The sequence below is a fragment of the Oncorhynchus tshawytscha genome, linkage group LG12 (genome assembly GCF_018296145.1).
Source record: "Oncorhynchus tshawytscha isolate Ot180627B linkage group LG12, Otsh_v2.0, whole genome shotgun sequence".
Classification (NCBI taxonomy): domain Eukaryota; kingdom Metazoa; phylum Chordata; class Actinopteri; order Salmoniformes; family Salmonidae; genus Oncorhynchus; species Oncorhynchus tshawytscha.
Window position 1 is genome coordinate 30,863,691 of NC_056440.1, and position 25,861 is coordinate 30,889,551.

General features: G+C 39.7%; 2 protein-coding genes across 2 annotated transcripts in view; both read right to left on the reverse strand.

Annotated features, from left to right (window-relative positions):
* bin3 (bridging integrator 3) overlaps window positions 1–13,986 on the reverse strand; it is a 38,349-nt gene extending 24,363 nt beyond the window's left edge. Inside the window, exons 1-4 of the mRNA XM_024438819.2 lie at window positions 13,842–13,986; window positions 8,417–8,465; window positions 5,815–5,855; window positions 603–664 (exon numbers count right to left, since the gene is read on the reverse strand). Coding sequence (XP_024294587.1) covers window positions 603–664; window positions 5,815–5,855; window positions 8,417–8,465; window positions 13,842–13,849 — 160 coding nt within the window. The 5' untranslated portion in view covers window positions 13,850–13,986. The remainder of the gene's footprint in view (window positions 1–602; window positions 665–5,814; window positions 5,856–8,416; window positions 8,466–13,841) is intronic.
* Window positions 13,987–14,549: 563 nt separating this feature from the next.
* egr3 (early growth response 3) lies at window positions 14,550–24,419 on the reverse strand. Its single transcript, XM_024438820.2, has 2 exons — window positions 23,924–24,419; window positions 14,550–20,632 (listed from the first exon to the last, which is right to left on the reverse strand). Exons 1-2 carry the CDS (start codon window positions 24,075–24,077, stop codon window positions 19,524–19,526), a joined length of 1,263 nt encoding a protein of 420 aa, XP_024294588.1. The 5' UTR covers window positions 24,078–24,419; the 3' UTR covers window positions 14,550–19,523.
* Window positions 24,420–25,861: the final 1,442 nt, after the last annotated feature.

Genomic DNA, 25,861 nt, shown 5'->3' on the forward strand with positions numbered 1-25,861 from the left:
AGGCAGGTCCACTCTTTGTTGTTTGGTGACAGTTGGTGGAGAAAGGACCTGTGCAACAGATGGAATCCATTAATTATAACAAGATGTTGACAGCTCTGATACTTTGATGAGGCATCATCCCATATTCCAGAGCACAAAGCAGAGGAAATGAAGAAGCCCCTCACTCCCCCATCCTTCCCCTCTCCACCCTCAGAGTAGATCGCTACCAGGGGCAATTTCTGCTACTGCTCCTCCCAAAGATTTCCATTTCCAAAAGCTCCAACAAAAAATAAATATTTTTCTTAGCAGTAGAATTGTAAAACAGAATGTAAGCTGAAAGCTATGAGTAGGAAGAGTGTGAGAAACCTTGCTTATTTTTAAGGGCTACTGAAATTAGGGTAACCTCATTTTCCAAAATTGCACAAGAGACATTGTCCCTGAAAAACCTGACAGGCAACAACAATTAAGGTGTCAGTAAATGTATGCCGAGAGTGTGAAGGAGATTAATTGAATGAGAGAAAGCTAATGATTTAAAGAAGATTTGTTCATGAAAGAAAACATGATCAGTGGGAATGTTTTTTCCAGAGACTGATCAAAATATGAACACTGTGTCAACAACACACCTATATCAGCCTCTGTGCTTTTCTTCATGTCTTTGTGGAGCTTCTTTGTCTGATCTTCCAACCTGTAAAATAAGGGAAACGTAGTTTTTTCAGTTCAGATTCTTGGATATCACAATAATACAGCATATAACATTTGGTTAGTATCAGTCCAAGTATAATTAAGCATCTACAGAGCAAACTGACAGTAGGATCATGTGTTTGCATTAAGCAGCTAGGGTAGGCAGAGGGCAGTACAGAAAAAGGGTCCACTGTGTGCAGCCTGATCAAATCACTAATGCCTATATAGAGCTCACTGACAGTCTTACTGGGATCTCAGTCCAACAAGAATGCTACAAATAAACACCTACAAAATAACCTACAGTACATTCGGAAATGATTCAGACCCCTTGACTTTTTCCAAATTATGTTACGTTATAGCCTTATTCTAAAACTGATTGAATAGTTTTTTTTCCTCATCAATCTATACAGAATACCCCATAATGAGAAAGCAAAAACAGGTTTTTAGAATCTTTTGCAACTGTATTAAAAAATAAAAATAAAACTGAAATATCCCATTTACACAAGGATTCAGACTCTTTATTCAATACTTTGTTGAAGCACCTTTGGGAGCGATTATAGCCTTGAGTCTACTTGGGTATGACGCTACAAGCTCAGCACACCTGTTTTTGGGGAGTTTCTCCAATTTTTCTCTGCAGATCCTCTCAAACTCTGCCGGGTTGGATGGGGAGCGTCGCTACACAGCTATCTTCAGGTCTCTCCAGAGATGTCGATTGGGTTCAAGTCCGGGCTCTGGTTGGGCCACTGAAGGACAATCAGAGTCTTGTCCCGAAGCCACTGCTGAGTTGTCTTGGCTGTTGCTTAGGGGTCATTGTTCTGTTGGAAGGTGAACCTTCGCATCAGTCAGAGGTCTTGAGCAGGTTTTCATCAAGGATCTTTCTGTACTTTGCTCCGGCATCTTTCCCTCGAGCCTGACTAATCTCCCAGTCCCTGCCACTGAAAAACATCCCAACAGCCTGATGCTGCCACCACCTTACTTCACCGTAGGGATGGTATCAGGTTTCCTCCAGACGTGACGCTTGACATTCAGGCCAAAGAGTTGAATCTTGGTTTCATCAGACCAGAGAATCTTGTTTCTCATGGTCTGAGAGTTCCTTAGGTGGCTTTTGGCAAACTCCAAGCGGGCTGTCATGCCCCTTTTACTGAGGAGTGGCTTCCATCTGGCCACTCTACCATAAAGGCCTGATTGGTGGAGTGCTGGAGAGGTGGTTATCCCATCTCCACAGAGGAACTCTGAAGCTCTGTCAGAGTGACCATCAAGTTCTTGGTCACCTCCCTGACCAAGGCCCTTCTCCCTGATTGCTCAGTTTGGACGGCCGGCCAGCTTTAGGAAGAGTCTTGGTGGTTTCAAACTTCTTCCATTTAAGAATTATGGAGGCCACTGAGTTCTTGGGGACCTTCAATGCTGCAAAAATGTTTTGGTATCCTTCCCCAAATCTGTGCCTCAACCCAATCCTGTCTCTGAGCTCAATCCCTTCGACTTCATGGCTTGGTTTTTGCACTGACATCAACGGTCAACTATGGGACCTTATATAGACAGGTGTGTGCCTTTTCAAATCATGTCCAACAATTTAATTTATCTTCAATCAAGTTGAAGAAACATCTCAAGGATGATCAATGAAAACAGGATGCACGTGAGCTCAAATAAGGCATTTCTAAAAACCTGTTTTCACTTTGTCATTATGGGATAGTGTGTGTAGATTGATGAGGGAAAAAATATTTTCATACATTTTAGAATAAGGCTGTAACTAGGGATGCATGATTTATCGGTGAACTAGATGTCTAGTTTAACGCTGATGTTGAAGCTGACGTGCATACCTATATAGCGTAGTTTGCGCTACATGTGCAACACAGCATTCATTACCTAGCTCACAATATCTGCTGTGTGGATCGAGCAGTCAAGAAGTCGAGCAGTCATTTGAAAGAGTAAGAAAATTTCAGTGAGAGAACTCAAAAGGCGAAATCCATTAAAGCCAAGATAATGGAATTCATTGCCCTTGACAATCAACCGTTCTCTGTCGTGAGTGATGTTGGCTTTCGCCAACTGGTCGAGCACTGGTACACACTATACCAAGTGCGCCATTTGTCAGATGTTGCCCTAGCGGAGTTACACAGTAATAGCGTCACTGCTGTTAGCTTCAAGACATACATACTATGGAACACTGTTTGGGTCTTTGCGTGTCAAAAAAGATACAGTAGCACTGTCAAAGCTTTACAGAAACAGTATGCAAACAAGCAAACAGAGGCCACGAACGATATGTTTACAATACCGCGTTAGTAATAAAGCATCATTTGTTTGACCACAACTTCTGGGCTAGCTAGCTTTAGCTTGGTACCTAGCTAGCACCAATACAACCAGCCTGAAAACAATGACCAGTAGAAACTGCAGTCATTTTCATTATTCTTAGCAATGATTTAGGAATCCTTGTGAGCAAGTATTAGCTAGGTTGCCACTTGTTGTTCGCCTATTGAAATTAAACTTCAGTTCATTCAAATAAATAGCTAGCCAGCTACTTAACTGTGTTTCCCAAAGCTAACATTATAAGCAGCCAGCTAGCTTCATCTGCCTAGTGAGTCTCGACCGGACTTGGTTATCAGTTGTGAAACTAGCCACAATAAGGATTAGGCACAATAGTGGACTTTGAGGTTAGCCTTCAAAATCATTGACAGAGATGCAAATGAATACAAATAGTAGAGTTATGCCATACTTTTATTTTGAAGGCTAACCGCAAAGTCCATTATTGCGGCTAATCCCTATTGTGGCTAGCTTCACATAGATGGGTCCGACCACCATTAATCAAATAAAAACTGGTCTTAGAAATTAGGGTTATTTTAGATGATGACACCTAGCTATATAGTTAGCTAGCTAACTATAGCTACTGAAACAGATTGTTGCTTTGCTATGTTTTTGGGGAAGAACATTGTTTGCATCCATGAGCTAACTAGCTTCTTTTTTTTAATGACCAGCACTCTAGGTGCGAGAGACAACTTTACCAGCATCGTAGCATACGTACTGATGAATCGTTGTGGCATGAAATACAAGTAATAGTTATTACACATTGATTACACTATGTAAAAAATGTATGAACACGTTAAATTATGTGACGTGCAGTCATATTCAGGTCCTGATTGGTCAACAAGCTTATTTGACACGTCAAAGGGTGTTATCTACTGGTCATTGTTTTCTTTTTTGACACGCAAAGACCCAAACAGCGTTCCATAGAAATCCAGGTTGAGAATGAAACGACTGAACAATGAAACCACACAGCAAGTGAAAGAAATAGGCTTTGATTATGTTTTACTGGTAATGGGGACATACGTAACTGCAGACAAAATAACTTTTTAGTCAGTGTGGTGTGTTTGTGTAACCTTTATTTAACTAGGCAAGTTAGTTAAGAACAAATTCCTATTTACAATGACAGACTATCCTGGCCAAACCCGGACGACGCTGGGCCAATTGTGCCCTGCCCTATGGGACTCACAATCACGGCCGGATGTGATATAGCCTGGATTTGAACCAGGGACTGTAGTGATGCGTCTTGCACAGAGCCTTAGACCGCTGAGTCCATGTGAGTGTGTTAATTATTTAACTGTACTAGAATGCTTAAAAGGCAGCTAAAATTGTTAATATAGATTATCGGTACAGTTTAGTTTTTTTTGGGCAAGGAAAATATCGGATATCGGTATTGGCCAAAAATGTCATATCGGTGCATCACTAGCTGTAACGTAACAAAATTCAGAAAAAGTCAAGTGGTCTGAATACTTTCAGAAGGCACTGTATGAACTGGGACATTCAATACGATTACAAATTGCATTGATTTGATATAAAACACACTATTATGACACCCCTTTAGCTAATTAAAAATACTAGGATTGCTTCATGTTTCAGTCAACTAAATTCTGGCATATAAGCATTCATGTCTTCAATCATCCCTCCTCATTCATTCAAATGATGGGTGTTAAAATAGCAATTATGAGAGTACGGAGGCTGTATAGTGTGTCGTTCATTATATCAATTAAGGGAAACGAGGGACTGTTTAGCAACTCCCAGGAGACTGCTGTCACATTCGTTTTCAGGGATTCATTAAGGGAGGGGGACTGAAAAAACAACAACGCTTTTCCCATTTCCTTGTCCAATCTGTGTTATCTGACAGGAGGCAGGAGAGTGTGAAGGCTGAGGAGGGCTCTTCTGGATCTCGGCCAGGTGTGCCAGAGGTCTGTTCCTACAAGGTGTTAATGGATGCCTGCTGAAGCAGCTGCTGCTACTCACTGCTTGGTGCCCCAACAGTTTGCCCTCTACTGCCGCCAACAGCCAGCCTCTCTACACTCCCTGCTGCTATGGTATAATGCCATAGGAGTATGGAATAAGCAGCTGATCTAAGGTAAAAAATACAAATACTGCTCTGGGATTAGAGATGCAAGACTTAACGTGGAAGGCATTGGATGCCTTCCACGTTAATTGGACCCCGAGAGGTCTTTAAAATGACACGGGTTATATTTCCAGTCAGATTAATAGAAATATTGAATTCAACAACAGTTCAAAGAGCTAGATGGCAGAATTACTTTCAGTAAGAGTTCCTGATATGGATCTGAAGGGAGTGCCAAGACGTCTGTATATGCCTGCTCCTCTTACTCATCATGTGTAAGGTATATTGTGGTGCCACGTCTCCTACTCAACGAAACCTTGAAGCGCTCCCACTCAGTCTGCAGGCCCATCGGGGAGTCTCTTTAACCTAAGACACACAGCAGGGGAGGGCCTCCTATGTGCTAGCTCACGGAAGGTCTTGGACAACAGAATGCTTTGAACACTTCTCTACTTGGTTTCACACAAACAATCTATATTGTGTAACCCAACTCAGTTCTGCATGGGTCTGAAAAGAGAGATGTGAAAGATTGGGTCTAACATTGTCTTTCCTGTTGAAAACAATTATTTAAATGTTGATGTGGAAGCCTAATAACACGCATGTGTGTTCACCTCCACAAATCAATGGAATATTTGCACTTAAAATAGCAGTCATAATGCTTTGTGGTCTGTGTCAGTTCAGTGTTCGTCTGCAATGTTTTTTTTTGCTGCAATATTGACGCACAGTCAATACATATTGACTGAGCACAAATTAAATCAACAGAGCACAAATTAAATCTTTAACAAACTTACTTTTGGAGCTTGTCATATTCTCGTTCAAAGTCTCTTTCAACCTGTAAAAACACATTGAAACTCATTGTTAGATACAACATTATCATCTTTGTGTTCATGTCTGTTCAGTCAATGTTGTTCCATTATAGTCCTAACACGTGCTTACCAAATACTAAATATCCCTGCTATTGGAGAGACAGGCCAATTACAGAGTAACAGAATTACGCTTTGACTCAGAATCTCAAATATAAAATATATTTAGATTTGTTTAACACTTTTTTGGTTACTACATGATTCCATGTATGTTATTTCATAGTTTGATGTCTTCACTATTATTCTACAATGTAGAAAATAGTCAAAATAAAGAGAAACCCTTGAATGAGTAGGTGTGTCAAACTTTTGACTGGTACTGTATATGAAAGTCAATCTCCTCATGTTCCCCAAGTTTGGAAATCACAGAGCATACTATGCCTTGATTTCCCAAAAATATAGGCTCTTAGCTATGGTTGAAAAGCTAGTGGTAATTTTCTCAAGTTACCGGAATCTTCAGTAATTCTGGTAATTAACAGAAAGGCAATCTACTGTAACTTTGGTAATTTATACTTGAATAGCTTTTTTAAATGATTAATATATACAGGAGCATTCATTTTTTTACATCTGTGTTTATATTGTCTATGAGTTTCTAGTATAGACCATATTATTCAAGAGAAAATAGCCATATTAATGGAAAAAAAGCACCAAATCACACAATGGCATTATTTTCTATTAACTCTGCAACTCTTCCAACTTTGGACTTTTTTCGCAACTGCCACGAGATTGACGCCAAAACATTGACAACAAATACATAGACATAGTAAAATAAATACGTTTGTAAAACAAATATTAAGGATATTTGATATTTACTGAAACCCTAATTTAAACACCAATGGTATTCTTTAAGTTGATGGTTTGTATTTAGGATAATATTTTACAGCTTTCTCATTAAATGTTTTTGTATTTATTTCAGACATTTTACATGTGATAAGGCCACACAGAGGGCCAGAGATAATTACAGACACCTGTGATAATCTGAAGTACCCAAAAGGGCCACTAGATGTCTTGTGATAGATTACTTAAAATCCTTGAAAGACACCAATATTGTGGTGGTTTACTGGTAAACTTCAAAGGTTTCCAGTAATATACCCTCCGTTTGCAACCCTACTCTTGGCTTTCATTTGACACCCAATTTGATATGGAACTTGTGCTCATGGGTCCTTTTCGATGGAAATGCCCAACAATAAACCCGTAATCTGAGCAGACTGGCTCCCCCTTGTCCTTGGACAATTAGAAGTCACTCCAGTTCCTCTAATTTGTTTCATGTTTTTAGTTCTAGAGGTCTGGTTGAAAGCCCACACCCTCCTCTGCCTCAGATCAGACTAGACTGATTGAACAGGCCAGCGCTGATTATGGAGGTAGCAGGGGTTCCTTTTTTGTGGTTCTGTGGGCTTCTGGATAAACAGTCAGCTGCCCATCTGTCACCGGAGGGAGGGCTGTCCACAGGGCTCCCTGTACTCTAGCCCACTCCCTGGGTCTGGCCTGGGATGTCACAGGAAGCTGCCCAGGAGCCTGTTCTTACTGTCTGCCGCTGCTGGGCCACAGTCAGACAAATGACTGTGGAAGTGGTTTTCCCCTAAGGAGGGTGCCCACTCACTGGCAGCAACCTCAGCCCCATCATATGGCTTGGACAAATTGACACCCCACAGACTCACTTGCCCAGGTTCATTGAACTTGTCTGACAATTTGCTGATGGTTACCTCTAGTAGACTATGCTCATTTTGTGAACCTAGACTCATATGCCTTATACAATATCAAGATATTTCTGAAAATCCAAGGGTAACAAGTGAAAAATGTAGTTGGTCAGGATGAGGGACTTCCTTTGGGTTTCCTCCACATTTTAAACAACATTTCTGAATGTGCTGATTATAGGCTCCTTTGGGGAATCAATAATTGGAAGTAGAAGCTGGGTAACTGCTCTCCATTAAATTCTGTGGGACCTGAAACATTGTGTGAGGTTTATGGAGTCACTCCACAGGCCACATAGACACGAATTAAGCCTAACTCCTTCACTGCCCAGTACAGTGTGTGGATAGGGGTGCTCTCCCTCAAAGCTAAATCCATAGTTTAATAGCTAAACCTGAATTTGTCTTCCAGAAGAAAATGTTGATCCTCTTCCAGAGCCACCACAGCATTTCAGTCTTCGTCAGAAGGACACTCATATTTAAAACACACAGCATACATTTCTAACAGCAAAATGCAAATGACTATTTTTAATTGGTTGGGCCAGAGTGCCTAGCCTTATCCCATTAAAGAGGTACAAATATCAGGCTTGGATTGTTGCAGTCTGAAAGTCTCTCACGCATCAGTAAAACAGTGAGTTGTTGTAAGATCCCAGTATGCCTCTATACAACAACAAGCTAAATAAAGCCTGGTAGCGAGTGTCTAGCGAAATTATACATGATTTCATTATCTATTGTCTGGTTTCATTGGTGTTGAAGGTGCAACACTAATGGAAGCTCTTATGTTGGCATGTTAGATCATTTTTGTAAATTAGGGACAGGGAGAGGAGAGAATACTGAACACTTACTGTTTTGGAAACAATCTGCTTTTTTGGTTGTCCAATCTTGAAAGGCATCCTAGAAGCAGACAAAATGATCAATTGGTGGGACAGACACATACATGTACAACCACATTCTGCACATCACAAAGACAATCTAACACATCCAAACACAGACATTTAACTGAAATGAGAGGCATTTTTAAAGGGCTGGCAGACCACAGCAGGTACTCTGACTGGTAGGTAATAATGTGTTGTGAAGTGGGACCAAGTGAACAAGTGTATCCTATGGCTAAGTCACAGCCAGCCAAATGCAATTCTGTTAACCCCTGGCCTTGTGGAGTGCGTTTCAGGAGCCCTGTGCCTTGACTTCCTGTCACCACATCTGGCTTCCATTGCTAGCGGATATCACTAATTAGAAGTTGCAGTTCCCTCTGCTCCTAGTGACTTTCCTGCACCCCCCCGCCCAACCAATCAAACACAGGCCCACATCAAACACAGGCCCAGAATTGATTTGATTTGATTTGAGATAATGGGCATAGCCTTACAAATCGCTGTGATTTGAGACTGCAGAGGCAGCTCACAATGAATCACTCTGCACTCCTTACAGCCCCCAGTCAGTCTACAGCCTAAGCCTATGGTTTATTAAAAACTTAAATGCCAGTATGATGACAAGATCCAAGGTTAGCCTCCTCATCATTTGATAGAAGATTTCAAGATTCCCAAATTGTATTAATGGTGTAGTGGTTAGATTAAGCATTAGGCTACATCCATATGCAATGTTCCTCTATATTAATTAAATTCATGCCACTGCTGCCAAAAAATTATGTAATTAAAAAACATATTGATATATATTTAAGTCCGAGACAAGCTTTTATATGGAGTCGTTGGCTCAAATGACTGGAAGTCTATGGGAACAGCGAGCAAGTCATTGCGCTAACACTAGTAGCAATGCACACTAGAGGTTGACACGGGAACAGGATTCCCGCAGATCCCACGGGATTCCGGCAGGAATGGGAGTCAAGTTCTAGAGTCAAGTTCGGGACAGTACGGGACAAGATCGACAGTCCACAGGAACGAACAGCACATAAATAGTTCTTATTCTTACAAGCATTTCACTACACCCGCAATAACATCTGCTTAATATGTGTATGTGACCAATACAATTTGATGAAAATTTAAAAAATAATGTAGCCCTAATATAGTTTACTTAATAAAAATATATAAAATATATAATGGTCATTTATCCCATTCCCCATCATCAGCTCACACTAACACATCACTGCACAGTCACTACTTTACCTCAGATGCCAACATAGGTCAGTGAATGACGAAGCTTGCAAGAGAGGAATTGCGTTCATCCAACTCTGGGTAAGTATAAGGTCTGCCTTCATTGCCAAAATCTCATAATGTGGTTGTTCTCAGCTGTGTGTGTAGGGCAGGCACTGTCTCGTGAGCGTTGAGCAGTTGCCAAATGGAGCAGTTGCTATGGCTACTCACACACAGAGCGCAGGACAGAGACGAGCGGCTAACGGAGGAAGTTATTTCTGATTTCTGTGCGTAAAAATGAACACGGGCGGAAATGATTTTTATCAGGATGGGACCCGAAAGTTCTGGGGTTATATAACTTTTGAACAAGTAAGGGAAACATTTTGACAGGATAAGAAGAGACAGGAACGGCTTTTCACACACCCGTGTTAACCTCTAATGCATCCCCCTACCCTTGCCACCACTGCTGAAAAAAATCATAGGGGAAATGCTGATACGTAAAATAGGCATCTGATCTGATGCTAGTTTTGATAGGTAACGGCATCTTTCATCTTTCTTAATGACATTAGTTTTTTATCCACCTGAAACCAACTTTCTAAACCATGTCGCACTACATAAGTTGTTACTTAAATCACCAGAATGATGGAGAATCCACGAGGAAGAAAACTTTGTCTTTATATAGCCACTGCACATGGCTGTAGGATGTCATTGACGTGACACTAACAACATCCAAGGCACAAGATGGACAGTTGCCGTTGACAGGCTCAGTGAGGCAGCAGCTGCATCAAAAGAAAGGTGTGTAGACTAATGAGATGGAAAGGAGAGGGTGTGAGGTAGGGCAGCGTTGTGCAACCAGGAAACGCCACTGATGTGTGTGTGGCAGTTCCCTTAGATGACGGCTCAATCAGAAATCCCAATACAGCCAAGAGGGAGTATTAAGTCCCTGTCAAACTAACCCTGGTAAAGCCCTAGGAGAAAGATGATTTTGATTCCCTTTCTGACTGCCAGAGTAAAGCAATGTTAAGAAAAAAAGAATGTATCCCATTCATAAACCACTGTGTCATATCAGATCAAGTCCAAAATCTAAGGTTGAAATGGCTGATTTCAGGAGGAAAACATACTTTCACCTATGTCATACTTCTGATGAGCCAACACCATCATGGTGTTGTCACCCACTGAAATTCCTGTGGTCCACAGGGTGACTCATCTTACTACATGCAACGCATCACCAGTCCACTATGGCAGTAACTAGGCCTAACTATCTGAGCAACAATCTGGAGACTTTGCAAGGACTATTATGCCATGTCAACTGTTTGTTTAAACATGCAGTAACTTTCCAATAAAGAAGGGAAGATCATTAAGGCAACAAGGCCTGCTAGAGCTCTTGCAAAACACCCTGACTGTAGCTTAGGCTATATCTTTAACCCTTCAATACAAAAGATCTTGGCCAAGTAGAACATGCAATCTAGCCCACTGTAACACAATAGGTCATAGACTGCTGTTGTTAATAAGTATACTTAGCCTATGTGGACACTGCCTTATTTGCTCAAATTCCCAAAGTGATCCAGAGAACGGGAGGCTATATAGAGGGGTAGAGGAAGGAGGATGGTGTATGCTGTGGGAATCGTTTGTTATGTTTCTTCACACACTGTGCCATTTTAGTAGAGGCCTGTACATTTAGAAACTTTGGTTAGCAATAAGCCCTGATCCCATGACCTACTCAAAGGGCAGGAATTACACAGCTTGCACAGAGCTACATTAGGTAGGCTAACTAGAGAGCACAACCTTCTCTCTTATGGACAGACTTGCATCTTATTAGTCTGAAGTGAACACTGCACAGTGATTACAGAAAGCCAAGCACAACAACAGCACAACATTGTGCTCAAACTACAATAGGTTAGGCCTATATTTCAGGTTCAACAACTGAGAAATAAGATGGCATGTTTTGGGGGATTATTCTATAGAATAAATATCAGGTCAAAAATGATCATCTTTGGACATGTTCCAATACTTGAATTCAAAACATCAATACAGTGCTTAGCCTATAGGTCAATAAACGTATACAGCATACTTTCACTTCATTAATCAAGGAGTAGGCAAGGGCCAATTTAAAGACAAAGTCTTAGCCCTTCATTTTTTATATTTAGCCTAAATGTCCTTACACAATTATAGCCCTAACTTTTTCTTTTAAAATGAAGCACAATAGTCCCAATTTTCCCAGAGTTCTGCGGTGGTCCACACGACAATATGGCTGATGGTGTAGTAGGGATGTCAAATGTTCAGCCTGCTGCACAGACCCTATGGACCGTCTAGTCTAGGGTGCCTGGTTATATTTTGCTTAGGAGCATTTTTTAACTCTCTCCATATTAAAGTAGGAAGAAATACACTTAGTGTAGCATTATTATGTATTTGGACATATAAAACCGGTGTTTTACATCAAAAGGCCATGACAACAGGAAGCAGCAACAGTATAAATCTCAATGTATTTTTTGGGAATATAAATGTATTTAACATTTTCCAACAGGATTCTACTTTATCAGGTAAAAACTACTGATTTTTTCAAATGTTGTGATTAGTAAAATCGTGATAATACGTTTGTCCTGGCTAGGTGTAGACCTTTTGCTTAAAGGGGCAAACTGCAGGTGAAACAATAAAGCAGGCACCCCACCACTATTTTGGTAAAAAGCTGAGGGATAGGGCTGGAGAAACGTAACAACTCAAATTCAGGCCGAGCTACGGATGCAAGGACTGACCAACCATGATATTAGAATTATAGTTATAACTGTGTGTTTCTATACAGTGTTGACATTGTTTACAAACATTGGATTAAAGCAAGCTTATATTTTGGATTCTGATGTGGTAGGACAGTTGAACTAAGCTAATGAGGCATTTATAAATTATATTCTTCAAGAATCAAGGACTAAGCTGTTTCCTTACAGACGTCACTCTAGTCTAGTCTAGACGTATGCATGCCCAGAGAAACAACAGTCTTATTTACCATCACAGCTATTGGCTCTGCATGATACAAATACAGAAATTATGCTGCTACAGCTAGAACAAATGAATAAGTTGGAACTACAAATGTGTACGCCATCGGCAAGGGGATGCAATTAACTGGGGCTATTGCAAGGAGTACAGAAGACTGGTTGAGGACATTAGGAGTGTGATTGTTCTGATGAACTCTGAGTCAAATCACTCACGTCATAGAAGCTGGAGTGAGGGCCTGACAGGAATGCATCAGTCAGCAAAGTCCATAAAGGGCTCTTTCACTGGACAGGAGTTTATGCTTGGCTGTGCCTTCTGATGGAAGCGTGGCCTGCCAGCTATTGATCCTCAGCCTCAGCTGTGTGACGCTATCTTGATTATTTCATCACTGGCACATTATAGCCATGCAAATGGGGGGCAGTCACAGAAGCACAAGAAACGACTGAAGATCTCCACCCAATAAGTCCCCTACATATATCAAAGACAGTTCTGAAGGGGTGGGGGATAGCTAATGTGTATGGAAAATGTACTGTTCTGTATAGCCTGTAAGGGTATCCACACATTTAGGCTACGGTGAAATGTTGGCTGTCAAGCAAGTTCCTCCTGCCTAGCTGGTAACGTTTCTTCCCTAGCTAGCGAACGTTAGCTAAGAATGTAACTCCAAAGTTGACAATGTAAACATTGGATTTGAATTCCTTAGCTAGCTAACGTTTCTTAGTACTTGCACGAAACGATATCTGCTAACTAGATGGTGGGTTAGCTAAATGATTTAGTTAGTTAGCTGCTTACTTAATCTAACAAGCTGAAGTAAGCAAGCCAACAGCTAGCTTGCTATGGTAGCTAGATTGCTAATGTAAATAGATAGCTAACGTTAGGTCCCTAGCTAGGTGCGCTTATGCTAGCGTTTGAAAATGAGTTGACGATTTTGCAAGGCAACTGGACCAATACTATTACGACATTAGCCACATAGCTAATTTGTATAATATATTTGTAAAAAGCTTGATCAGTTCTATATTACTTTACTGAAAGCTAAGCCACACAGCCTAAATTCGCTAGCTAACAATTTAGCATTTTTATTTTTATTTTTTTAGCTAAGAATTGAGCTGTCGCTAAACCCCACAATGTCACTTGTCGAGGCAAACTGTTAGCTTGAAGGTGAATTCGTATTTCGTTAAGATAGCTGTTTTATCGAAATACATACCAGCTCATTTTGTCTGAATTTCTAATCCAGTTTCAATGGGCAGCTATTCTCTCAGCAAACCTCATCCCCTTTTCACACAAAATAATAGATTAAGTAATCAGGAAGTGGCTACGGTAGTTTGTGTTCACGTGGGGGTCAAGGGGATTTTAACTACGGAAAGCAGAAAGGCCTGCACGGCACACTGGGTAACATGGATATAAAATAGAGATCGATCGAGATAAAACTATTTCTGTGAGATTTTCTCTTCAGAATGTCATTTTTGGAGTTTTAAATGTTATATTATAGTTTAGAAAAGAAATTATGCTTCTGATAGATTAGCTCAAATCAAGGAAAGATCAGAAATAAAAGAGATCCAGGACCTTGAGGATTTCGTCCTGGTCTCTGTTGATTTCAGCCCAGATGTGGAAGCATGGAGATAATATATCTATATGGATGGAAGTATGATGCCATGCCAGTGGGTGTAGGCAGATCCCATTTTCAACGTTCTTTAAAACCTGTGTGCCTAACAAAATGGTAATTCCATAGTAGTCTACATCTGTTGATAGGCATATAACATAATGTTTCAGGCCTATTCCTCCACCAAATCAAAGATAATTGGAGTCTGTGTACATTCTGAAATGTTTTAAATAAGAATGTTATCATTAAAAAAAATATATATATATATATGTATATATATATATATATATAATACTGAAAATGGTACGCACACAGTTTCATTTTCTTTATTCAAGTACTTTACATAGAAATAACAAAAACAATTGCGTTACAACAAACTGAAGTGCCAAGTTAACAATGAGGGGAGTACATCTCCCCACCACAAAAGGATAATACATGTCATTACAATATTCAGAATTTATATTAAGACCTTATTATAAGGTAATAGAAAAACATGAAGTAAAAACATCCACAAATTTTTTCAACAAGACCTCTTGTTTTCTTTGAAAAGAAGCCAACAAAAAACAGTTCTCAAATCCTAGTGTGATTTTCCAAAATGTCCATATTTGTATTTCCGCAGTTTGCCCCATTTTACTAACGTTTAATATTTTTATTGTAATAATTATTTCCATGCATAATAAAATTAAAAATAATTGAGCACCACCTTTAGAACCTTAGGGTCGCTCTAAACATGTTTGGAACCTTTTCGTGCACATGCAAACATGAAGATATAATGAAAAGGAAACAGGAGATAACAAATACAATTTTCCCCAAAACATTTGAGTGCCATCTGCCAAAGGTTAACCTACTCTACTTAATATGGACCACATTGACAATTTTTGGAACCATCCTCAAAATAAGCATTTGGGATAGCAATCTATCATCAACTTCAACAGTTGCAGCATTTTTGGGTCATTAAGATGAGAAGAGCTGCCAGTCATTTATCCTAGTACAAGAGCGGCCATGGAGGTTTTGTTTGGAACGTTTACTTTCAGTCTTTAATATTCTTGCACAAAGGCAGCTTTGTAGTAAATGAAAAGTAAGTAAACACAGACATCAGCACAGGGCCATCTTGAGCCGTAAGCTGACTGAGGTCACATTTACGTTTGTTGCTTCTGTGGAGTTCTCATTGCATATTGTTCCTAATCACCCAACCATGCAACCTAATTTGGCACAAACATGACTGTTAAGGTTGGCTTGGGTCCAAGACTGAGCCCAGAACCATCAGGATGATGAGGAGAAGATATGAAGGCAGCTCTCTTATTTTAATCTCTTACACACTTAACGTATCCTCTCAAATCATACCAGAGCAAGACAAAAACAAAAAGGAAATCAGTCTAGAAATAGTTCAGCTCTAATTGACATGGTAATGTCGACTACTGAAAGTACTTTGTTCAGATCATGGGGGACAAACAAAGCAGTATTGAATCATGATTCATGAGGACAATTTTTACTTTCAGATATTTTGACAGTGGTTTGATATTTAACAGTAATGTGAAATAAAAATGTTCAATTGTTATATGTAAGATAGACCATGCTTTTACACTGTGCAATTTGCATTAATCAGAGATGTGACAGATGACATCCAGTTTACAATGTTGTAATTACATGTCTTTGGGTGACAGATAGAAATATGTTGGCGTATTCTCCTCTCTTCCGAGCACAACTTCCACTCTTCTCACCGAGATCTAGATAAACACAGTATTCTTTAAAACCAAATCTCATCCAATACCAGAAACTCAACATTTGAACCTTCAGAGACGACCATCAAATCCACAGGGCTGCTATGTGATCTCTGAAAACTGTCTTTGTTATTCTACCCTTACTGAAAGGCTTTTCTTGCTGAACCATGCTGGCTGAATTAAAAAGTACAGAATAATTCAGAAGGTATTTTGCTCATTCTCTATGGTTTTTACATACCATGTACCCTTAAAAGAATGAAGACATCATTCTAAAGCACAAGATGCTTAAACAACATTTAAAACCACCAAATTATGTCAACACCAAATCCTTGGAGACGTTCGGTGTTCACTGATATAGATTATGTTTGCCCTTTCCACCTGAGAGCCAACCCTGTCTCAGCTGTTGAGAATTATATCCCCTCAATCACCCAGAAAAGTTAAGATGGGTTCACTTGCTTGTGTACACACTTTCGACATTAAAGGCAAGAACTGAATTAAGAAATTCAAGGGTTCCAATCCATACAGTTTTTTAGACTTCACTTAGCTTATGGCAAATCACACTTCAATTGATACAGTTTTGATTCAATAGAGACCAGTGTTATTTGAGTGTCATTATAGATAGACTGTAATCATCTACATTCCACTTCTATATCCTTTATTTTTCCACTTTATTCATGAACAGTTATCAATCCTTTTAAAATTCCTTCCATACATCGAACTAGCTCAAGCAAAGTCCAGGAAATAATAATAATTGTCACCAAGAATACAAGTGTCCTAAAATGCACTTCAATAAAGCCATTGATTTACATAATAAGTGAGATGATACTGTATGTGTGAACTCGCCAACACTTTCAGACAATGCAAGGAGTCTGCTAATTTACCCATTTACAGTAGATGAACTGGAGAAAGACTCTCTGGGGCCAAATTAATTGGAAAATAAGTGGACACTCGCCAGGAAGCCTAGCAATGAAAACAGTTTTGTACAGGAAAGAGGGAATATGGCCTTGGAAGCACATCGGAGAATTTTGTGTTCTCTGAGAACAATGCATTTGTAAATTCTCATTGTTGACATTTTCAATCAAGATTTCTGAAAGTGTTTACTATCAGGCACATCTATGACAATAAGTAATCCATATCAAACACACAGAGAACACATTCGACTGTGGTGCAGAAATGATTTCACACGGGGCCTGATGGGACAGGAGGGGAAATAACTGTCCTTTCAGGGGAAAGACATCCTAGAAAAACATCAAGACCACAGCTGACAAGAGCATTGAGCACAGTGAAGACAACAATCTAATGTAGTGGATCAATTACCAAACAGTTTGGATTCACATCCCTGCAATGACTTGTATTATCCATTATTAGCTATACCTATACAGTGTTATAATTAGTGAAACTACTTGTTTAATGGTTTTATAGATTTGACGCATTTGAGCACATTTTTTAATCAGTATGACCTAAGAAATTCATTTTCGGAATCTAGAGCCAATCAAGTAGTGTTTAGCCTTCAGTCAATGCCAGACTTGGCATTTGTAAAATTGTATATTGCTTTACTGATCAAATAAAAATGATGATTTGTTTTGCATACTTATCTTTTTTCATATATTTGACTGAACTTTGGAATCCGATACATTACAGGTTTGTTTGCAATTGAAATACACACGATTTTTGTTCAAAAATGTTTTTTTGTTTATTTCTCTTATTAAGAACACATTAGTGTTTCCTCAAACCACTCCCCACTTACAACCCTACAGTAGGTACAAATAATATTAGATTGTTTTGAAATGGAAGATAAGGCACCCAATTTGGCACTGTCTCAATGCTCCAAAGTCTTTGGCAAGGACTTGTTTTCACAGAACATCCTGCAGTATCATTACTTTAGAGTGAGCATTTTAAGACACCTTCTGCACAAGCATTCAGTCAGTTAGAAATGTGTGCATTTTTATATAGTGTACATCTAAATACAATTGCACACAAATGCACAATTTAATACTGAAGTTTCCACAATCTGAGTACACAAGTTTAAGTAATATACCTGTATACATCTCTCACTGTAGAAAAAAAAAATCCCTAATTTCTAAATTCAGAATCTCTCAAAACAGTAGGAGGTGTAAACATGGAAATACCATGTAGATTCTATGGTAGTTCTTATAGGTGTTGCTCATCGTAACAATATGCAAAACATTTGCGTCCCTTTCATTTGACAATATCTCTAATTACATGCATGTAGCTGGCAGGTCTCTGTCAGTGAAAGCGCAGATAAAAGACCCTCTAATTCATCGCTGCTTTTATCCAGATGTGCTGTCGGCTTGCAATAGCTTACAGAGGCAGGCATTTCAATGTTTCAGTCTTTTTCTCTACGCTTTCAACATTTTATTTCAAGATCGGTCGAATGTGTCTTAAATGCACTTATAAATATGACCAAGAGGAGTCTTCGGAAGATAGACGAAAGCTACATAAAACACTCTTACTTAAAATATATATATTAACTTAAAAAGAAATATATATATATATGTTTATCTTGGACATCTTAGTAGGCTATCTTTCATGGATGTGTGTAATTTGTAGTGAACATGTTGAAAATGTGTCATTGGTTCAATGACACATTGGTTCATGATTATTTACCATTAATGTTGCAATCCATTTCACTGAGTGTACATCAGACCACAATAGTTTACCACCAAATACTGGTCCTTTGACCACAGGATCATGTTTTGATGGACAAAGCCAATGATCCCTGGGCTTTTTAATGCTCATGTTTTGAGCTTATAGCAAAATACTTTTGAACCATTGAACTGTAACTGTGATGCAAATAATTGCAAAAATGCTACTAAAATCAAAACTATTTTTGAGTATTTTGCGGCTACCAATCTGCCTAAAATCAATGTCGGAAACATAGTTTATGTCTTTGTAATGTTTGGTTAATCACAGGCACAATTAAGAAAACAAACATAGTCATTATTATCCCCATATGTTTGGCACATTCTGTTGAGAAACAATAAAAAAAAACAATATCATTAAATACTTTTTCAACAAAAAGACAGGCAATCGAAAGTGCAGTAAATAAGGTATCAACAACAGTACACAAATACAACCAATTGCACTTTTAACAACCAGATGAAATAAATGCATACATCCCAAACATAGCTCACCTTATTCTACGCCTACTTGTAATTCAGTCTCAACCCAATTGTACAAAAATGTTTGAATCCCTCCTCAGTCAAGATTCTTGGTGAATTTCTCAGAAAACACAAGACATGATTTGACTTCAGAAACTTGAATTGAATTCTCAATGATATGCCATGTCCTCTTGGACAGCCGGTGCCATGATGCCCATCTGCTTGCTGGCATTCACACAGTTGTTGGCCGACCCGTCTATGTCCTCTCCTTACCCTACTCTTACAACAAAACAAGCCCATCTCCAAATAGAGGAGGGAAATATTACCTGGAATTAAAAATTAGGAGAACGTAAGAGAAAAAGTGAGAGAAAGAGTCATCTATTTGTCTCATTGTGGATAGGACCTTTCCTCAGTCTTATGTTAGAGCAGGGTGATGATCCATCCTAAGCACAGGTAGTGACAGTCATGATGTTGCCACCGCTGGGCCCTCCACTGCCACCACAGGAACTGGGGGGTGAGCTGTGGCTGCCAGCTGCCCCACTCCCCTTGTCGGCCGGCTTCTTGTCTTTCTGCTTGAGGTGAACTTTGGCATGTCTCTTGCGCTCGTCACTCCGGGCAAACTTGCGTCCACAGAACTCACAGGAGAAGGGCTTCTCGCCCGTGTGCGTGCGGATGTGGGTGGTCAGGTGGTCACTTCGGCTGAAGGAGCGCATGCATATGCGGCACTGGAAGGGTTTGTGACCCGTGTGGATGCGGAGGTGGCGTGTCAGTTCATCTGAACGGGAGAAGCGTCTGTCACAGTTTTCTGCTGGGCAAGCATGTGGCCGCTCATGCACAGGGGTTTTGCTGGGTCGGTTTGGGTACTTCCGTGGTCGAATTGGTTTGAGTGTTAGCGTCTGTGGTGGCTGGTGGTGTTGAGGAGCAAGCTGCTGCCCGCCAATGAAACCTGGATGAATCTGCTGCTTGTCTTTGAATGCTCGAATGGTCTCAAGTGGTGTGATAGGTGGGGGGTTGACTCTAATTGGGTCCATGGACTGGAAGGGCTTGTGCTCCATCACACCAACCTCACCCTGATGATGGAAGAGGTTGTAATCTGGGATCATGGAGAAAAGGCTCCCGTCCATGGAGGGCTTGGAGGTGGTGTGATAGTCATTGCCGGGGTAGCCGAGGGCAGTGCTGGTGGCAGGGCTGTGGTGGAAGGAGACCTGGTCCTGGTACAGCTCGCTGCAGGTGGAATAAGCGGGCAGTGGTGGACCGTACACTTGCTCCATGTCTGAGGACTGGCCGCCCATGCTGGCCCCAGAGGACGACGTCTGTGTGGTGATATTGCCAGGCGACGGGGAGACACCCAGGATGCCAGCACTTACTAAACTAATGATATTGTTGTCTGAACACCAGCCGGAGCCCCCGATTCCACCCGACGGAGGAGTGTCGAAGGCAAACTTCCCCAGATAGGTGACGGTCTGCCCACTGCGGTTTGACTGGAAGCTGGAGCCATACTGGATCTCTGCGGTTCCCTTATCACTTCCCATCCCCAGATCCATGATATTATCTGGATGACAGGGAAACAAATGAAATACATTTTAATGAATAGTTCACCCAGCTGTTATAACATGAAAATGAAATACAACTAAAAGCAGAACCTGTTAGAAAAAACATACATGAAAGTGTGCAGTAGAACTAGTGCAGAAAACTTTTTATAAAGTCTAGAAGCTACTACGCTAGTCTACTCTAAATATGAACTTGCTTGATTTCAGTCAGAGCCCTCGATTAGTCCAAAATTCAGCTTCTCTGCATATCTCTGCATATAGTCTGCCAAGAAAATATCATAAAACAAAGCAGCCCAATACAGTTCATAGGAAAAAGTGAGCGGTGCTGTCAGACCTGCAAGTTTATCCACTGACTTGTGCATCTGAGACAGTGTTCTCTCTCTCAGATCCCACAAGCTCTCATAAATCAAGACCTAAACACCCCCTTTGATCCAGTCATTATATGTCTCACAGGAGGACAGCCACACTGAATGGCAAGATCTGATTTCCACACAATAGGGTGCAAGCCAGACACCACTGCTAGCATTTTCACAGATGCATGCATGTTCAATGTAGCTGCGTGGGTTTTAGCAGAACGAGATATCTACTCGAAATGAGGAAATTCAACTGTAAAGTATACATCCTACTCAGATCATTGGGTCAGCTATGCACATCTGGTCATAGCAATGCACATTTGGCCATCTAGCTAAATGTTATGTCCACACTAACTATCTTGCTCTTTTGTCAGTGTGTTTTTCACTAGTACTGTAGTAGTCTGTCTTAGGTATTATATCATATCAAATCAGACACTTGCAATAGTCAATAGTCAATTTCCAAATGAATGCAGTTTTTGCACAGTTTTGTGCAGAAAATGTAACAGAATTCATACATCAACAGAGATAAATCAGCCAATCATTCACGTCACAATAAATTATACACAGGGGTGCTTATATATTCAGTCCCAGTAATTACTCTCTGTTTACCAGAATTTGGCTAAGGGCAAAGCATGATGAAGCAAACAAAACCAAAATTACATACATTTCACACAACTATTCAACACATGAGGTTATATTTGAATTGTTGTGGAGATGAAGTAGAAGAAAACAAGCCTAAAAAAATAGCCAATGCTTAGGAGTGTGTTTCATCATGTAGGCTATTGGAATACAAGGCAGACACTATCTTGCTGTAATCTTCCTCAATATTTTGATTTGTTTGAGTTAAAATAAAATGTAAGCAGTGTCACAGATGTTGCTCTAAATTGAGCTGGTGTTATAACTTTGGGGTAAATATTGTGAGAGAACACCACTTGCACAAGGGACCTAACACCTGGATCTAGGTATTTCAAAAGGTTGCTCATCATAGGGAATAGCTATCACAATGTGAGTGATTTGAATGAAAATATCCAGTCGGATATGATCTGACATGAACATGTTAGATTATCATACATTGATGGCTACCTGGCAAACACTTGGCTAACCTAAGGTGTGAGGCATGTCAAAGGGTTTTCATCTCCATTACGTTTTTCAAAAATCGTATTTATTTCCGATTAGTTATAAGAACAATGCTGTATCTCTGAGTATCGAGAGGTGATAGGCCTACTTATATCAGAGCAAATGTCGTTTTGCTACTGTACTAGGGCACCGGGACGAGTAATGAAAGAACATATATCAATATGAGAATTAGACGTGGTTGGTGCTGTGTCTTCAGTCATATATTTGTAAAGGTTATCTACAATTTTGCTTACATTTACTTTGCAAAGTAATAGGTCTAACATATTGACAAATAACAAATATCCATAGATATTTGATAATCAATATCGATTATATTTGGACAATTGTAACTATTCATTGATGAACTTATAAACAATACTGACACTACAGATGGCTATATAGTTCTGTAGTGAAATAGTTAGACTACGCATTATATTTAATTAAGTTATTAAAGACTGTATAAACCTTTATCTTTAGCTTGCGGCTAACCACAACTCTAACAACAATTAGGCCTATTTATTGTCAAATGCATTCATTTTTGAGTGACACACTTTCAACGGGGTACCATAAAATTCCTCGTGTGTTGATATACAGTTCCGAGGTCCAATTGAAATGTGCTATATGGTACTTCTGGCTCTAAATTTGAATAAAATATGTTGGTGTGTCTGAAGCATATTTGATCTGAAAATATGTATGTGCTGCTATCAAGGTTCGTTTCAATTATCATATTAAAGTAGGCCAACATGTTCTTCTGTACTTCACTTTAGAATTGACAAACACTTGCATTCAATTTTAACAGAAAACATTACCATGTTATGTCACACATCTCTGAAAATGAAAGCTGCTGTCCTCTGGAGACTTGCATTTCAGTGAGAACCTAGAAATACATTTGTATATGTAGCCTAATCATTATGGTCGTATAGAATGCTATAAGGCTTATAGCCTAGAATACTCGGAAGGCTAGGCATGGGAAAGCTTGAAATGCAGCGCCGGTCGAACGCCCACTATATAGGGGATGGCCATGCCACCATAGCCCAATCCAAAAACAATATCTAAATTGTCGACAAATATACAAACAATTATTAATGAATTGACTAATTTAATGTTGACTAGACATAATGAATGTATGCAACTGTCGTTTTGGTTACAGTGGCACATTTATTTATGGACGATCAATCAACAAAACGATGGCTTCAGTTTAATTTAACAAAACATATCTAGGCCTTTCATACCAGGTCAATTTATGTTTTTGTTTTGGTGAATAGGCTTAGATGTATGATTTTTTTTTAAATCTATGAATCTTTATCTATCTATGAATCTTACGCCAATTCGGACGTTTGTATACTTACTTTCACTTTAAAGGCATGCCAATCATTTTGTGTAAGTTTTCACCAGAGCAGATAAGTTCATGATACTATTAATTACTGTTTGACCTTACATGTAAATTGCAGGTTGTGAAATCGTGACGGTTAACTCATAGGCTTGAACATCGTTAAACTACGCATCATATTTCTGGCATACATTCTTGCCTCTCATATGGTTAACACTAACAGCACTTGTTTTACATGTCATCAAAATAGTAGTATCTAACCTTTGTGAAATATGCTATCAAAAACAAGATCAGACTCGATTCAAATGAGATCGAGTCAGTGCGTAACAGCCCGAAGCGCAAACAGGTGCCTAGAAGATGTTCGCGGCGCGCGAGCTCCAAGACAACTGTTGCGGTGCCTGCGTGCTCTCCACAGCTGAAACGCGCTGTAGTTAAAACAGAGCCTTGATAGAACAGAACCCAATCACATCACAAACAAAGTAAACTCTTCTTACCTGTATTCATTTGCGAGTAGTGGTTTATAGAATCCGTATTGGTGAAAATGTTCATAGACGTCGGAATGTCCTCTTCTGGGTAAAGACTGTCAGGAATCGTGTTTATTAAACTGCTCATGGTAAGAGGGAGCTTGTCCGCTAGTTTCCCTGTCATAGCAGTTATTTAGTCTGACATAAATGGCAAGGTGCAGGTGTCCGAACAGATCACGAACAGTGTTTTCAAATAGAAAACACAGTAGATGATGATCTATAAGGATTAGAGAGAGGAGGGGAAAAAATCCTAGATGTTGTAGGCTATCCAAGTTCCTTTCAGAGACAGCGTTGATATCTCTCGGTTGAGATACAGTCGAACTGAATAGTCACAGGCAATTGTTATTAATCTAGTCTACAATGATTCCTGTTTTTTTGCTTGTTGGGAGTTTAAAGTCTGTGAATCAATGAAACGGTGGTGGTTGCACAAGTGTAGCGCTGATCTGTATTGCTCGTATAGGGAACTCCAGCGCTTGCTGGTATTAAATAGGGGGACGGAACATTTATGTGACGTAGATGACCATTTATGGATACACAAAGCCAGACCGTACATTACACGTCACCAATGGAAGCACCTCATAGTGGAAACATTAGAGTCTGTTGCAGTAAGACAGTCTCAAGCGACGGATGAGTTCCGTGGAGCGAAGCCTGTTTTGGTCTACTGTGCTACCTGTAGACGAACTCACATTTTATAAAGTTTTCAACCAATTGGCATAGCTTTGTAATGAAGCATGTTGTTTGATACGAGCTATTCGTGTTGTCCTTGAGAACACATTACACTTTTATCCTTTGTCATATTGGAACACTGACAACTGAATCACAAATCATAATCCTTCTGGTCAAAATGCCATTAGAATCATCATATCCATTAATGTGTAAAGCTGCTTTAGCCAAATCATCGCAATTATTCGTTGTGATATAAAAATGAAAATATAAAAATGTGGCTAGACAACGGGTTATTGCACATTTGCATGGGTGACAGTTTTCAGCTTTCAACATATAGGCTAGTGAACATTGTAAAGGTAAGCTATGCTATAGCCTACCTACTGAACCAGTTGAATCCATACACAATATACCCGCCGGAGACAACTGTGCGTAAAATTTTGAAGAAGGCATGTCAACTCTTCTCTTGAAAATGTTTTAGCGTGATTTAAGTCATGAATACTATATTCACATCTTAAATGTATGTACATGTACAGTATTATACGCATGTATTGCATCATTACACATTGTAGTTAAATAATGGCTTTATAGCCTACAAAATCCATACGAGGCAAATACAGTTTTATGGATGCGCACTCCAATTCAGACTTTTGATTACAGTGGGCTCAATGACCCCAACTTGTGTGTCTCTTGTCGTAATGTTGCACCACACTGGCTTCTTGACGTTGAGCTGTAGCCTATACAGTAGAGTAGTCCTGCTTGAACTCGTTCTCACTTTATGTGCAAAAATAAATAATCATCCCCACACAGTGTATCATGAAACAACTAACTTGCACAACATAACGCATGGGGTTTAATTGTCCTTCTACACTCTAAAACCCTTTTCATGCACCAACATTGGTTTACAAAGACAGTAATTGTCAGAGTTAATCGCTTGTAAATATTACAAGCGCTCTGTGAATCCACAGGCTTGCTTTGACTGAAGTGGAAACTCCAAATAAGGCATTGATCCGGCACCGCCCCTCGAAGTCTGTATTTGGTTAGTAATGTTCCGGTGAAGCCACTGGTAAGTGGAAAAGAGATCTGAACCACAGATGACACAACGTCATGGGTCATAATTCAACAATTTGAGGAACCTGAGAGACAAAATGTTGAGTGTTTCTTACCCAATTAATAGACCCTCCCTTGTTTGTGATGTGCTTCCTTTGACGACTTAGCAGGCTTGTGAACTCACCACTATAAGAC

Bases quoted from the DNA above. Each gene is read 5' to 3' on its own strand.
- egr3 (XM_024438820.2), bottom strand. From the start codon at position 24,077: ATGACAGGGAAACTAGCGGACAAGCTCCCTCTTACCATGAGCAGTTTA. The intron at 20,633-23,923 runs GTAAGAAGAGTT...CCTGTCATCCAG, and splicing joins CTACTCGCAAATGAATACAG to ATAATATCATGGATCTGGGG.